The sequence below is a fragment of the Sorghum bicolor genome, chromosome 6 (assembly GCF_000003195.3).
Source record: "Sorghum bicolor cultivar BTx623 chromosome 6, Sorghum_bicolor_NCBIv3, whole genome shotgun sequence".
Taxonomy (NCBI): Eukaryota; Viridiplantae; Streptophyta; class Magnoliopsida; order Poales; family Poaceae; genus Sorghum; species Sorghum bicolor.
Genome location: NC_012875.2, coordinates 47,925,523 through 47,940,694, shown reverse-complemented (window position 1 = coordinate 47,940,694; position 15,172 = coordinate 47,925,523). Strand labels below are relative to the sequence as shown.

The window sequence follows — 15,172 nt, the reverse complement described above, 5'->3', positions numbered from 1 at the left end:
AGTAGTAGGCCACTTCGTTAATTCTGAGACCGACGCGTCGTCAAAACTCAAACGGCGTGCATGCAAATTTATATCGGTGTACGTATACAGGCAAGGCATGTTTGTCTTTACATGTGTCATGTGCGATGTACGTATGCGCGGCGCGGGGGGTCGGTGTCGGTCAGCTGGTCCCCTGAGCAGAGCAATTCATTTCCCGTCCTCGATCAGGTCGGGACTTTTTGTCATCACCTGTATTTGTATGCGTATGCATATCAGCCAGCTAGCGTATAGCGTATGCCTATCCTATCTAAGGATGAATCCGAACCGAACCGAACCGCTTTCTATATTTGATCCGATCGAATTCGTATTTTTTTGTCCGACTTTATCGTTTTCGCTTTCGTATTTTAGATGTTTCGTATTTCAAATATAAAAGTAGAAAACGGTTTTGACATTTTTCGACCGTTTTCTACTTTTCTACTTTTAATTTGAAATATTTCGAATTCAAAATTTGGTTTGAACCGAATTTAGTCAACTGTAGGGTCACACAGCCCAATTACAGACTAATCACCATGCATCTGCGTTCTTTCTACTAGTGGCTAGTTGTGTTCATGTTAGCTATTAATTGCTTATTCTAGACTTGTATTTATGTGTGGGCTATTGTATTAAATATCTAAGACTAAGGAGCATGCACTTTTTAATTATTATATGCACTTGAACTTGATCATATATATACTTAGTCATGCACTTGGTACTATATATCGGTATTTCGTATTGAGTTTTCGTATATCGACCGTGTTCGACATAAATCCGATCGAATTGGTTCGTTTTCGAAATTCTCGATATTTCGTAAGTTCGTGTTCGTTTTCGTGTCCGACTTTACCGTTTTCGTTTTTGTTTTCGTATTTCAAATGTAAAAATAGAAAACAATTTAGGAGTTTTTCGACCGTTTCCGACCGTTTTCATCCTTAATCCTATCCTTCCTGTGTGCCTGGGCGCGCCTTGGCCCATCGTCGTGAGCTGTATCACTGTGTTGTGCACCACCTGCTGGCGGCGTCATCACCAGCTGTCCAAAGACCTGGACCGACCGACCGTTGTGCGGTTGTGCCTGCCCTGGGTACACGGCCCTCCTTACTCGTCCTTGTCCATGCTGCCATGCTTGCGGGTCAAAACTCCAACAAAACCCGTTGATAATGTGATGGCGGCATCTTGACGGTCGTGCAAGGCTTGCATGTGAACCCTGAACGCTAAGGCCTTGTTTGAATGTAGTTGGATTCACATCAATCCATATGTGTTGAGGTGGATTAGAGTGGAATTTAATTCAAGTTTCATTCCAATCCATCTCAATACATGTGGATTGATGTGAATCCGACTACATCCAACGAGACCTAAAAGATTTTGCGGGCGTGTAAATGATTCCCCTCCCGAACTCCGACGCAACGCAAGCGTCGCTGTCCCTCTACCTAGCGCAACCGTGCATGGCATGGCGATGGCTCTAGGAAAGGGAAAGACGACGCAATAACGATATCGATTTTGGATACTACACAGCTGTGCGCTAGCAGGATCGGAGAGGGACACGGACGACGACCGCGGCGGAGATGGATGCTTCTGGGCTTCCCGGCCGGCGAGAACAAGTGCGCGCGCGCGCGCGAGCCGTGAGCGATCGGCGATCGGGGGGACAGCTGGGAGTACCGGCAAACCTAACGCGCACGGCGCACGCAGTGCGCTCGCCGTATCCGCGGACCGCGTGGCGGTACCGTCCAGCCCGTTGCGCCGCGTGTCTCGCCGGATGCGCCGTATTAGAGATGAAAACGGTACGGATATTGTCCGACCATATTCGAGACCGAATTCGTTTAGAGAGATTTAGATCTGTCCGTATCCGAGTTCAAATATTCAACATCCGATACCGTATCTATATCTGAATACTTAAATCGTATATTTATGATGTCGACATCCAATTATATTTTATTCGACATGATTAACATTATCCGTATTCGAATCCGAATTCGACCACAAATATGAAAACAAATATGATATCGATGATATCCGTCTGTATCCGTTTTCGTCACTAGCCGTATGGGTGGTGGCCGTTGGCTCGTTTCCACGTTTCTGAGATTTGTCCACTGTGCCCAGTAGGCACCACTGCTGCTGATGGGCTTTTCCTTTTGCTGGAATCGGTGCACTGCACCAATGGAACCGAACGACCAACTTCTCCGTGCTATTGCAGCACATATATATAAAACATTAAATATAAATAAAAAATAACTAATTGTACGAGACGATTTTTTTAAACTTAGGCTTATTTAGGTCTTGTTTAGTTCAAATTTTTTTTGCAAAATGTGAATAGTATCAATTTCGTTTGTATTTGACAAATATTGTCCAATCATGGACTAACTAGGCTCAAAAGATTTGTCTCGTCAATTCCGATCAAACTGTGTAATTAGTTTTTATTTTCATCTATATTTAATACTTTATGCATACGTCTAAAGATTCGATGTGACGGGGAATCTAAAAAATTTTGCAAACTTTTTTGGGAACTAAACAAGACCTTAGTTCATCATGAAATTCAAAAAGTTTTCAAGATTCCCTGTCACATCGAATCTTGCGGCACATGCATGAAGCATTAAATATAAACGAAAACAAAAATTAATCACATAGTTTGACTGTAAATCGCGAGACGAATCTTTTGACCCTAGTTAGTCTATGATTGGATAATATTTACCACAAACAAACGAAAGTGCTACAGTAGCGAAATCCAAAAAAATTTCACATCTAAACAAGGCCTTAGTTCATAATTGGATAATATTTATCAACAAACGAAAGTGCTACAGTATCAAAATTCAAAAAAATTATATCTAAACAAGGCCTTAATCCCCTGTATATTTTTGAGAGCACGCTTAAGCGCGTATTTCATTAAGCAGTAGATAGTTCGAAGGACAAGTTACAAGGTAACACCGATGTTACCCCCTCGAGCAGAACTCCAAGACAAGCGAGTAATCCCCTATATATACAGTAAGTACTCCTAACAAATTACGTACTTACTTACCAATGTACCATGACAGTAAGCATAACCTCAGCTATCGTAACGGCACGCAAAGAATGCTGCTTTGGACGGGAGCTCCCGGGATGGAAATGGATACCTCCACACGCCAACGCCATGGGGAGCTCGTGCATGTGCAGGGCCTCCTACATACTCCGCGTGCACCGGGCCGGCCGGCTCGGATGCCCTATGGCTCCAGTCCAAAATTTGTTGCGCGCCCGCACTGTGGCCATGAGACACGGTTGGTACGTTGGAGCCACTCCGCTTTATTGCTGCTCCTGCCTGTGTCCGCCTGGTCCTCACCACGATTCGCCATAAAACCAGATGGAATGACAACGGAATTTGGTTCTGCACTACTACAAGTCTACAAGAAAAAAGTTCATCAGTGCTGCTGCCGCCCTATCCCCGCCCCTTGTTTCTCCTGGGAGGGCAATACTAGCTTCTTCTGAAATTACTGCACCCCCCGTAGTAGAGCGAGAGCGACACGACGGAATTGGGGGACGCTCTGAATTGCTAAACTCAAATCACAACTGATGGCTGATGCCTACCATGAGCAGATTTTTAACCCGGCAACTAGAGGGACCATTGCACCAAACAACACTATTCAGTACAGAAAATTACTACTCCGGCCGTCACTAATCTACCGCAGCTAGAGAAAACAAATGCAAAAATGCACAACATCCGTCCGTCGTCCTGCTCCTGCCGCCTCGAGCTTCCAAACCACCACCGCACCGCACTCCTTCCCCCCTTAAACCCCGCAATCAATTCACTCCGTCACTAATCCTCCACCCCCACCTCCCCTTCTCTCTCCACCACCTTTCCCTTCCCCACCCCTCCCAAATCGAGCCAGCCAGCCAGGGGCACGCACCACCACCGTCACCTCACCGCCGCCGTCGCCTTTACTCTCTCACACACACTCCCCCCCAAGCTCTAGCTTTCGCCCATGGGCGCGCCGCTGCTCCGCCGCCGCCTCCTGCTGTCCCTCGCGCTCCTGGCCGCCTGCTGCGCCGCGGTGGGGACAGCGGCGGCGGCGAAAGCGAAAGCGCCCAGGCTGTCGCCCAACTACTACCGCCACAGCTGCCCGCGGGTGCAGCGGATCGTGTCGGACGTCATCGCGGCGAAGCAGCGCGCCAACCCGTCGACGGCGGCGGGCACGCTGCGGCTCTTCTTCCACGACTGCTTCGTCAACGGCTGCGACGCCTCCGTGCTGGTCTCCCCGCTCTCCTCCACCGCGGCCCCGGAGCGCGCGGCGGAGATCAACCTCTCCCTGCCCGGGGACGCCTTCGACGCCGTGGCCCGCGCCAAGGCGGCGCTGGAGTCCGCCTGCCCCGGCGTGGTGTCCTGCGCCGACGTCCTGGCGCTGGCGGCGCGGGACCTCGTGGGGATCCTTGGCGGGCCACGGTTCCCCGTCGCGCTGGGCCGCCGCGACTCCGCCCGCTCCGAGGCGCGCGACGTGGAGGGCAACCTGCCACGCACCAACATGTCGGCGCGCGCCATGGTGCGGCTCTTCGCGGGCAAGGGGCTCTCGGCCCGGGAGATGGTGGCGCTGGCCGGCGCCCACACCGTGGGCTTCTCCCACTGCGCCGAGTTCGCGCACCGCATCTACGGATACCGGGGCCCGGGCGCCGCCGGCGCCGGGGCCGGCCACGACCCGCGGCTCAACCCGGAGTTCGCCCGCGCGCTGCAGCGCTCCTGCGCGGGGTACCGGACCGACCCCACCGTCTCCATCTTCAACGACATCGTCACGCCCAGTGAGTTCGACGAGGCATACTACAAGAACCTGCCCCACGGGCTGGGCCTGCTCGCCTCCGACGCCGCCATCTGGGAGTACCCGCCCACCAGGGTGTTCGCGCAGCGGTACTCCGCCAACCGCACCGCCTTCTTCGAGGACTTCGCCGCCGCCATGCAGAGGCTCGGCGCCGTCGGCGTCAAGACCGGGCGCCAGGGCGTCGTCAGACGCCGCTGCGACGCGCTCGACTGAGTCAGGCGTTCGCCGACGGCGTTGCTTGGGTGTGGCATTGGGTCGATCGGTGATTGTAAGGGTTCGAATTCGATAGCTTTAGGATTCGATTATGGGAGGGGCTCTTGTCTGTACTTGAAAACTGAGGGCAAGCTAATTCTGAATTGCATATTTGCATACCAATGGGGTTACATTTTGACAGAGGGCTTGGCAATGGCAACCATGGATGAAATCTCCCAGACCTTGAGACTGACCAGCGACGCTTGTTCGTCGTGTTCCCTGCCGCACGCACCGTCGGTGTTGTTGGCGCCATCATCTCGTTGTCGTTTCACGTGAGGCCGTTGCATCCTGTTGCTGTCGTCGTCCATGGCTCCATGAGAACGTCCGCATCTGACAGTGGCACGTCCCCTTTGTTACTGCACGATCAGTAGCGCAAGAAATTTAACAGTTCGCTGCAGTCGAAGCAGGAGTATCTCAAGCCGCGCTGAAGGGTCCAAGCAGCAGCGGACGCCCTCCGGTGCACCTGCAGCCATTTGTGTCGGCACGGAGCCGAAGGGCGGCATTGGCTGCTGCCTTTTTGCGTGGGTGCTCGTGATCGGTTCTGGATGCCACCAATGGGCCATGGGACGCCCGACGCCCTCCATTAAACCGACCAACCTGGCCAGCGAAAGAAATTGTATAGTTGTTCTGATAAATGGCCAGTGAAAGAAATTGTATAGCTTGTACATTTTACCTTTCAATCAATAATACTATCGACTACGATCAGTGTCATCGGCTTGTATTAACTGTCACTCGACTTCTGTAAACATTCACAAGTGCCCCATTGTTCTAAGTGAGTGCTTGGTTGTGGGTAATAAAATTTAACAAACAGGGCAGCATTTTCGTTTTATTTGACAATTAGTGTCAATTATGGACTAATTAAGCTCAAAAGATTCGTCTCATAAATTATCCTCTAGCTGTTGTTTTAGTTTTGGAAATAGTATATATGAGACGAACGTCGGTGTTGTGTGTTGTTGAACTTTAGGTCTTGTTTAGATAAAAAAAAATTGAGTTTAGATATTGTAGCACTTTCGTTTGTATTCGGTAATTATTGTCCAACCATGGATTACCTAGGCTCAAAAGATTCGTCTCACAAATTACAGGAAAACTGTGCAACTAGTTATTTTTTAATCTATGTTTAATGCTATATACATATGACACAAGATTCGATGTGATAGCGAATCTTAAAAAAAAATAGATTTCAGATGTAACTAAACAAGGCCTTAGAAGTACAAAGAGATTGCTCTAAAAGAGCCCCAAGACCTCCCTTTTATAGTTCAACAGAGGAGCCTTGGCATACAAGGAGAAGTGCAGGGGAAGGAGCTTCGTGGGTGGTGTCGTTCCTTCCCCACAAACGAGCCTCGTTGGAGGGTGATCTGGTCCCCCGTCATCAAGCTACCGTTGTGGCTGGCAATGATGGCGTGTCGTCCACCCAGCCATGACCCCCTCTTGTTAGAGCATGCAGCGTGGCTTGCGGCACCTTCCACCACCCTTATGTCTGGGCCGTTCTATGAACTTGTGATACCTAAGAGGGGGGTTGAATTAGGAAACTTAAAATTCTACTCTAAACTATGGCTATACCACCTAGTCAAAACCTATGTAAGAAAGTAATCTATCTAGATGTGCTAGTAGGGCGCTGCCAAACACACTTCGTGTTCTATTGCACATAAAGGAGCAACTGTCTTAAGTTGAAGCAAGCAAGAAGACGAAGAGAGGAGGATCATACCGTCCCTGTTCCTTGAATTCACCCTTATGGAGTCGGCGCGTCTCTAGAACTCCAAAAGGAAGCTAGCACAATTCATCACCTTCTTAGACGTCATGGTCACTTTCAAGAACCATCCATCTTCAAGCACAAACACTATTGCAAGCAAATTTATTGAGACACACATTAAAACATAACCAAAGTAGTCAAATATGAACAAATTAAGAAAAACTACTAACCTTCCGATCTAGGCACCTGTAAAAAGTATGACCTTGGTTACTATTCTTGTTTGTTTTTACCTCAAACTCGTGCTGACCACACTTTATGCAGGATGATAGCATCTCCGATCTCTTCTGCCACTAATTCTATGAAACAAACGAGCTAGAAGACGTTGAGCCTAGCTCCATGTGAAGTTTTCTGGATGGACCGGTGGCTAAGGCCAGTCTCAATGGGGTTTTACTAAAGTTTCATGAACATTAAATATGCTGATGTGACACCGTATTAATGAAGAGAGATGTGATAAGGGCACTCACAATGCAGACTCTATCATAGAGTCTAAAGCTATTTATTACCTCGAACAATGTGGACTTGGAGTCTAAATAAGACTTGGAGTCTTATTTTTTCTACATCTTTCTTCAATAAATATGCTGCCACATCAGCAAAATACCATAAATAGTATGTAGTTAAGTGTCTTGGACTCTGTGATAGAGTCTTACATTGTGAGTGCCCTAAGGGCACTCACAATGCATACTCTATCATGGAGTCTAAAGTTATTTATTACCTCGAATAATGTGGACTTGGAGTCTAAATAAGACTTGGAGTCTTACTTTTTCTACCTCTTTCTTAAATAAATATGCTGCCACATCAGCAAAATACCATAAATAATATGTAATTAATTGTCTTGGACTCTGTGATAGAGTCTTGCATTGGGAGTGTTGTAAGAGTTTCAAGGGAATAAAACTCTTCTACACTCATTCGCGCCGGCCCTCTTCAATGCAACTTCGAGGACTGGTCGCGGTCGTTCGATCAGGGACGCATTGCTCAATCAGAGGTGGGTTAGCAACATCACCGGGGTCACGACAACTCAGGTACTCTGTGATTACCTCAGGACATGAAGCTCGGTTCACAATATGGACTTGGACCCCATGCAGTCCGATCGTTTTGTCTAGAAGTGGTCGCTGGACAAACAGTACTCGGTGTCCTCCACTTACCGTGTTTTCTTCACGGGGTCGACTGAGCTGCTGGGAGCTACTTTCTCCATCCCAAATTATAAGTTATTTTAAAATTTTTGAAAAGTCAAAACACCTCAAGTTTGACCAAACTTACATGATAACATAATAACATTTATGATACCGACTAAGTATCATTAGGTTCTTCGTTAGTTATATTTTCATAGTCATATCTATTTTATGTCATAAGTCTTTGTAATTTTTTCTATAATGCTAATCAAACTTGAGATGCTTTGACTCTCCAAGATTCTTGGAACGACTTATAAATTAGGATGGAGGGTGTAATAAAGAGTTGTGGAATACCAGAGCGCCTCCGAAGGTGAAGCTCTTCTTTTGGCTGGAAATGCACAGCAGAAACCAAAGACGTGCACAGATGTATTCATTAGTAACATCACTTTCATGTTCTCATTTCTACACATGTCAAGTAGCATCAACATCTGTCAACATCAAGTAACTTTCATCTTTGCCTAAAAATCTATGCACTCTTCTTTCCTCTCATCCTGGAACAGAGCTGTATACATCTGTCAACAAAACTGTCTATCTTCCAACTAGCTTTAATTTCCTTCCTATAATGTGTATATTCCTCTCACTTTGGTACAGAGCTGTAAGTATATGTGGCTTGAGTCAGGAATTTGAGGTTCAAGCGCAGAACATTACCCCCTTTTCGATAACATGCAACGGCATGTGTTTCATTAAGTAGAAAAAAGCGCAGAACATTACCCTCAACCAATGTTAGTCCTGTGACTTCCTTTGGAATCAAAGATAGGAACCCAATTGGTAGGAGAGTACAAATCATCTGTACCCCCAAACCCAGAGCAAGATTGTCAAAGTGTCCTGTGGTGAGGTTCAAAGCTGATGCCAGAGCAGACCCCAGGAATGAACCTAGTGTTGAACCCAGGTTGTTGATTGACATGAAAAGAGCAAACATTGTGCCCTCGATTCCAGGTAGGTAAAGCTGTCCTGACAGGATCAGGAACTCATCCTGCCAAACAGAAGCATTCTTGTCAGAAGCTTGAAAATGGTCTGAGATCAAATGCCATAGAGCTACTTAGTTCACAACTAAAAGAAAGCATACTTGAACTGGTCGATTGCATCAGCCAAAGCAGAACCCCACAGCACCATGTACTTATCAGCAATTCCATACTGAACGTGTAACTGTGACAGCAAAACAATGTCCAGTAGGGTAATTACCGCAGGACCGACATGAGCAAACCTGGAAAAATCAACAGCACATGTTAAAAGTAGCGGACATAACAGCTTTGAATAGATATTTACATTTTTGGTCTGTGGCCAATGACTTCTAAAAGTTTAATTCGTGTCTTGGAACAAGAGTAACTAATAACAAAACCTACAACCCTTATTTGTTTACCAAAACAGCAAAGTTGGGCTAGAAGGGGTTTAATAGTAACTAAATGTGACCAGCTGTGGCTTAGAAGCATAGCGGATACATCAAACTGCTATGGCTTAGAAGCATAGAAGGATAGAGGATACATCAAGAAACCTACCCTGCTGATCGAACTGCTTCCGCAACCATTGCATCTATAACAACATCTGCCATCGCAGATCCCAGATTCTGTACTACAAGCAAGTCAGTAAGCATATTGGCTGAGCTCCTTAAAGTTTGTGATAGTCCAAGGATAAGACACGGAAGTAGAGAAAGGCAGCTAGAAATGATCAAATAGCATATATGCTTCCTCTGCTTAATTGGAATGCAGTCTGACAAGATCCTGCAGAAAACAATTGGCATATAAGCAGCCAAAAAGTAGGACTTAGATTTTACTGAGAAACATGAAACAGAATGGATGCAGTTATGCATGTGTGAAAGCATATAACCATATTCATCTGATAGTAGTTACTTGTTAGACATGTTCATAAAAAGCTGAATTTGAATGTTTCTGATACCTGTACGTGGATCAGAATTCAGAACCATGCTATCTAGCTGTTGCGATCTGGTTTCTAATTAGTTGAAAACTGCTTCATGGCTATTTGATTTGAGCTTGCTTGCAGGGGGGGAATCTCATAGCACATTTACAACACAGCACGTCACAAACTCCTTGCAGCACTGCATCCCTTTTTGTTTCTCAAGAATGCACATTCAAATACCTAACCTGGCAATCGTTTATTATTAGATTTTTGGATTGTTGGCTATAATGCCCAGCATTTTCTAATCAGTCACTTGATATACCCAATGATAGATGTACTATGTAAACAACTTAGCATTTTCTGCTGGCACTTTCAAGTAGTTGAGAAGCAAATTTGATTACTTGTTGTTTAGTCGCAGGATATATGTCAATATACTCTTCATCTCATAGTAGTTACTTGTTAGCCATGTCCATAGCTACAGTATATAGCATTTCATAGGATTACCTTGACTTTTCTTTTAACTATTCTTTCCCAAATCTTCAGGTCAGAGGACAAAGACAATACCTGGTGCTGGTTGAAATCGACTTGCATCATGCACCGTAGCCGAACTGCACCACTCGTCCGGCGTCGAGCAGCGGAGGGTAGCTGTGACTTGGGGCGAGCGGCAGTGCACCTGACCTCCCCTCTCCTCTACAGCGTCCCGGCTTCGTCTCGGACCACCTCCCTCTCCGCCAGGCACCTAGGAGGGGACGTGTACTGCAGAGGCGAGGTCGTAGCTGCTGATTGGGGAAGGGTGCCATGGATCGAGTACAGGAGGTCCAAGATGCGGATGGCGAGGCGGACTCGCGGCGGCCGGCGGGTGGAATGGACGTCCTGGAGGTAGGCGGCCGGACTCCGCTCCGAGCGGCCGCGGTCGGGATGGAGGCGCCCGGGGCGGCGCGGAGGGTGTCCGCCGGCGGGGGAGGGCAGCGAGACCGCGCGGCGCTCTGGCGCCGCTAAGAGCGGTGGCCTGGCGGCGCGGAGTAGAGATTTGGCTTCAATCTTGCAGGAGAAGCATCGTCTTCTTCTGTTTGTAATACCACCATATAAATGCACCTGCACCAAACTTATCACGCATTTCCGTGTGGACAAACGTCCAATAATCCCATCTCGATCCAAATCCCGCCCCGAGGCACCCAGCTCGCGATCAAGCTCAAGCTCAAGCCTGCAGCTTTGAGGTGGCCGCCGAACCGAAGGTCGCTCATGCTCCTGCATCTGCTCATTGAGCGCCATGACACCTTCTCTGTGTTGTCCGTCGATGATCAAATCGTCTTCATAGACAAGACACCTACCAAAAGGAGAGAATCGGTGGTGCCACGCTTGTAGACAGTGTACTTCGTTCCAGAGGATTGCGCTCGAAGCCAAGTTACAACAGTTCTTGATGATCAACATGAGCGTTCCAAGGCTAACAAAGCCCTTTTGTGATGGAATAAATTGATCTGCTACTTTTCATCTTTTTTTTTCTTTTCTCAGCACTAGACAATTGTTTCTTAGCTAGCATTACTAAATTTCCAACACCTAAATTGGTATTCCATACGACTACCATGAGCAACTGCAATCTGCCACTTACTAGTTCTATCATATGTTGTACAAATAACTCATCGAATCACAAGGGAGAAAATTCCTTCTTTGACACTGAGAATAATTAACTTATGTTCATCTTTGCTAGGATGGCTAAGATGGCTGCAAAACGTATGATTTACGCACCTGAGCAGACCGGATTCAGAGTAAGACCCAACTAATTGCAATCTTACGCCAGCACTACTTTCATATACTTTCAGTCTCATTCATATATTTTCCCTTTGCATTCCGACATGTGTTTATAGATGGGTATGACTTCCATATAAATTTATAGATGGATGATTTACATATAATATTTTTTTACTCCCACGGATCTTTGTTAAATGATATTTCGGTCAGTACAATTTTGGTTTAGCTAGCACTACCTAAAAATATTGGAGCTAGTATTATTTTGCAGAATTGAAATGCTCATTTGCTTTCATCCATCTAGTATATATGGCCTACATTAACAATGAGAATAACTAAGTAATTTGGAAGTATATATAGAATTATATTGGTCTGCTTTTTAAAAGATTGCCTCAATTTACTCATCATCTAGATGGAAGTATAATTTACTCAATTTACTCATCATCTACCATGCTTTATATGTGTTTTAGGGACAGTGTCCTATACCATCTCGCACGTTTCGCATTCAAAGCGGAGATGCAGGTTATTGCAACTTGATGGAGAGCCGGTGGCGTAGAGCCACGGAGATTTCATCTAAGGTGATAGGTCCTCATGGAATTCCAGTGACCCCCCTAATCAACCCGCGGAGCGGTCACAGTTACCATGTAATCAACGTGATCGATGACTGGAAAGCCGATTATGCCGTTGATGTTCTGATAAGAGACATCGATGCATACATCGTGGCATTTCGTCGGCAACTTTTAGTTGAGAGCAAATGGTATCCTGGTATGTGGTACAGATATACAGACGTGAATGATCTGCCAAAGGAAACAGAGGACAATGCAGTCGATTTGGGTTTCAAGTCTTCACATGGTGACAGGTCAGTTGCTCTACTCTGTGTTGCATTAGCCAATGCAACTAATTGTGTGTGTTTCTTAGTTGCTTACATGATGGTGACCCATGTCTGCATGCAGCGATGAAACAAAGCCCGGAGGCATCTATGTTATGCATGACATGTTTGAAGTTCTATCTGGGTTTGAAGATTGTGGGCGTGACAAAAAAGGAAGACTGCTTGATCCAACTGACAACCAGAGAGTGAAGGAGGCATTACTGAAGGCTATAGTGATTTTTGGTGAGGCATTTCGATTCCGTTCGATATACCTTGCTGTGCGAGCCAGAATTCAGGATGACGAGGATTCATCTGAGCTTGATGGTAGTCTATGGATCCTGGTGCACGACTGGGGCCTGTTTTCGTCTGAGCTGCTGCTCCGGTGCAACCAGGGGCCGTTGCCAGCGTTGCATACTGCTGCCCCAGCTCCTTTTCACAACATTAGAGTGAGGAGACCAGGCTCACATGAATTCAGGGCACTTAACACATTAGATGACGTGGTTGGAGCTTCAGGCGAGATGATGCTTGTAAAGGCGATTCCCAATCTGATAGCAAGTCTCGAGGAGAGAACTCGACTGCAGAAGATAATGATGAAGAGGAACACTGAACCAGTTGCAGAGCCTGGATTTCAGCATCCTGAGCTTCCCCCTCAACCTGATGCTGCGGAGTGAAGTCTGCTGCTCCTTCTCACTATCACTATCAGCAGAGATGATTATGTTAGCATATTCTTCAGTAGAGCGTGGATTTTCTGCTGCTCCTTCTCACTATCACTAACAGCAGAGCTGATTATGTTAGTATCTGGTTCAGTAGAGCATGTATTTCAGCCAACAATAATTTACTGGCAAGAATCATGTCCAAAATTTCCTCGGACGATTACTGTACTGATCCTGTTACTGGTGCCCTGTTCGGCTACTTCTGAAGTTTTGCTTCCAGTAAATTATTGTTGGCTTCTAGAAATATTATCAGTAGAGCTGTTCTCTATCAGTAGGCCTGGATTTCAGCCTTCGTTAATGGCAAGAATCATTTCAAATTCTCCTCTGACAATTACTATACTGATGATCATGTTACTAGTGGTCTTAATAGCTACTTCTGAAGTTTTGCTTCCACTAAATTGTTGTTGGCTTCTAGAAATATTACCAGTAGAGCTTTTCTCTATCAGTAGGCCTAGATTTCGGCCTTCCTTAATGGCAAGAATCATTTCAAATTCTCCTCTGAGGACTACTGTACTAATCCTGTTGCTATAGATTTTTTTGAGAAACTTCAGATACAATGAAAGAACAATTGTTTCTAGGATACAAACGCCTTGTGGCGGTCTGAGCAGCCACAAAGTGACATCAACCTATACTAGCATAAATATTACTGCTTGCTAAATTATGTGCATGTGTGTGATGTTGGCGATTCTCATGAATGAACAAAATCTCTTCAAAGAAGGTTTCCTGCGCCTTGATCTCCTGGACTATTTGTCGATAAGCTCCCAGCTATGAGAGCTATCCTTCGTTTAAGTTTTTTATCACGAGTAGACAGTCACATGCCACTAGGATCTTACGGAGAAGGAAATCACGTGATAAAGCTACCGCTTCTCTACACGCTAAGGCTTCACTACAAGAATCCTGTGATGAATTTTTTTTGTCATGGATCACCAAAAACATCACAAAAGCAGCATTTGTGATGATTTTAGATATCACTATGGATTGAGCTTCATGGATCAACCTGCGTGATGTTTTGTCGAAAATCATCACGGATTAACGGAATTTGTGACAATCTTAAATCGTCACGGTAGAGCCCGAGTCCTAGTTAACCCAGTCCAAGTCCATTTCCTATGACGAAAAATAAACATTATGAATGAATTGCCACATCATAATAATTGCTTACATGGATGCTTGCGTCGATGATAACATGGACACTATCTCAGCCCATTTATTAACATGCCAAAATTTTAGATGAGCTAATTTTCAGCTCAGTTTCAGCTATTTTCGCAGCTTTTTTTCAGCAATTTTGGCAGCCCAATTTCAGCACATCTATTGATTCATATCCAAGAAGGGATTCTGCATTGGTTGTGCCATCAAATACCACTGCCGAGGCGCCCAAACACCCGCCATCTCCCGACCTTGCGATCGCAGCAACTGCTTCCACATTGTTGTTTTTCGACGTGGCCGCATCCACATTAATCTTCGCTATGCCGACTGGAGGAGGTAGCCAAACAGCATCAGCATGTTGAGGGGTGTTTTTTTTAGAACACAACATGTTTGCACATGTCCGGTCATCTGCTCCTCTGCCATTGAGAGATGAAAGATGAACGAGTTCACAGAGGAGAACGTTGATAATGGCCTTTGGAAAATGTTTTCATGTATCGCCTTCCTGCATGCATACCAGTTGCCCCTGAATAGCACGCGAATGAGCTTGTCGTGCTTCAATATCAATCAATGAGAAAATCCAACCTGTTGCATCAGGTTCCTATACATAGGAAATATGTTAAGTAACTTCCTCATCACCAAGAGCCCAGATACACTTTACCATAGTGCACTCGAGTAGCCAGTGTTTTCAGGAGTAGTACTGTTGGCTGATTTATTATGAGAGAAAAATATTGTTGAATGGCTGGCAGATTCGTCTGATAAACCCAAACGAAAAGACGTCGCTAGTCTCCGAATGAAGGGTTTGATTTTTGCCAGAATGCTATATTACGCCATAGTGACGTCCAACTCTTCTCCACACTTTTGAGTTTGATCCCGATGCTGTTCTATTTAGCCGC

The 15,172-nt window shown here is 45.9% G+C and overlaps 2 protein-coding genes and 1 long non-coding RNA gene across 4 annotated transcripts; 2 read left to right on the top strand and 1 right to left on the bottom strand.

Moving 5' to 3' along the window:
- Positions 2,865-5,179, top strand: LOC110436184 (peroxidase 31-like). Its single transcript, XM_021462572.1, has one exon. The coding sequence runs from the start codon at positions 3,960-3,962 to the stop codon at positions 4,995-4,997; it is 1,038 nt and encodes a 345-aa protein (XP_021318247.1). The 5' UTR covers positions 2,865-3,959; the 3' UTR covers positions 4,998-5,179.
- On the bottom strand, positions 8,312-11,522 carry LOC8057495. 2 transcript variants are annotated; one of them, XR_002454053.1, is made up of 5 exons: positions 10,374-11,522; positions 9,849-10,054; positions 9,452-9,673; positions 9,022-9,159; positions 8,312-8,928 (listed from the first exon to the last, which is right to left on the bottom strand). It is a non-coding gene; the product is annotated as an uncharacterized LOC8057495 (long non-coding RNA). The 2 variants fall into 2 exon arrangements; XR_002454054.1 differs by lacking the exon at positions 9,849-10,054 and having other exon boundaries at positions 10,374-11,513.
- LOC110436120 lies at positions 12,032-13,338 on the top strand. Its single transcript, XM_021462349.1, has 2 exons — positions 12,032-12,414; positions 12,509-13,338. Exons 1-2 carry the CDS (start codon positions 12,092-12,094, stop codon positions 13,092-13,094), a joined length of 909 nt encoding a protein of 302 aa, XP_021318024.1. The 5' UTR covers positions 12,032-12,091; the 3' UTR covers positions 13,095-13,338.

Bases quoted from the DNA above. Each gene is read 5' to 3' on its own strand.
- LOC110436120 (XM_021462349.1), top strand. From the start codon at position 12,092: ATGGAGAGCCGGTGGCGTAGAGCCACGGAGATTTCATCTAAGGTGATA. The intron at 12,415-12,508 runs GTCAGTTGCTCT...GTCTGCATGCAG, and splicing joins AAGTCTTCACATGGTGACAG to CGATGAAACAAAGCCCGGAG.
- LOC110436184 (XM_021462572.1), top strand. From the start codon at position 3,960: ATGGGCGCGCCGCTGCTCCGCCGCCGCCTCCTGCTGTCCCTCGCGCTC.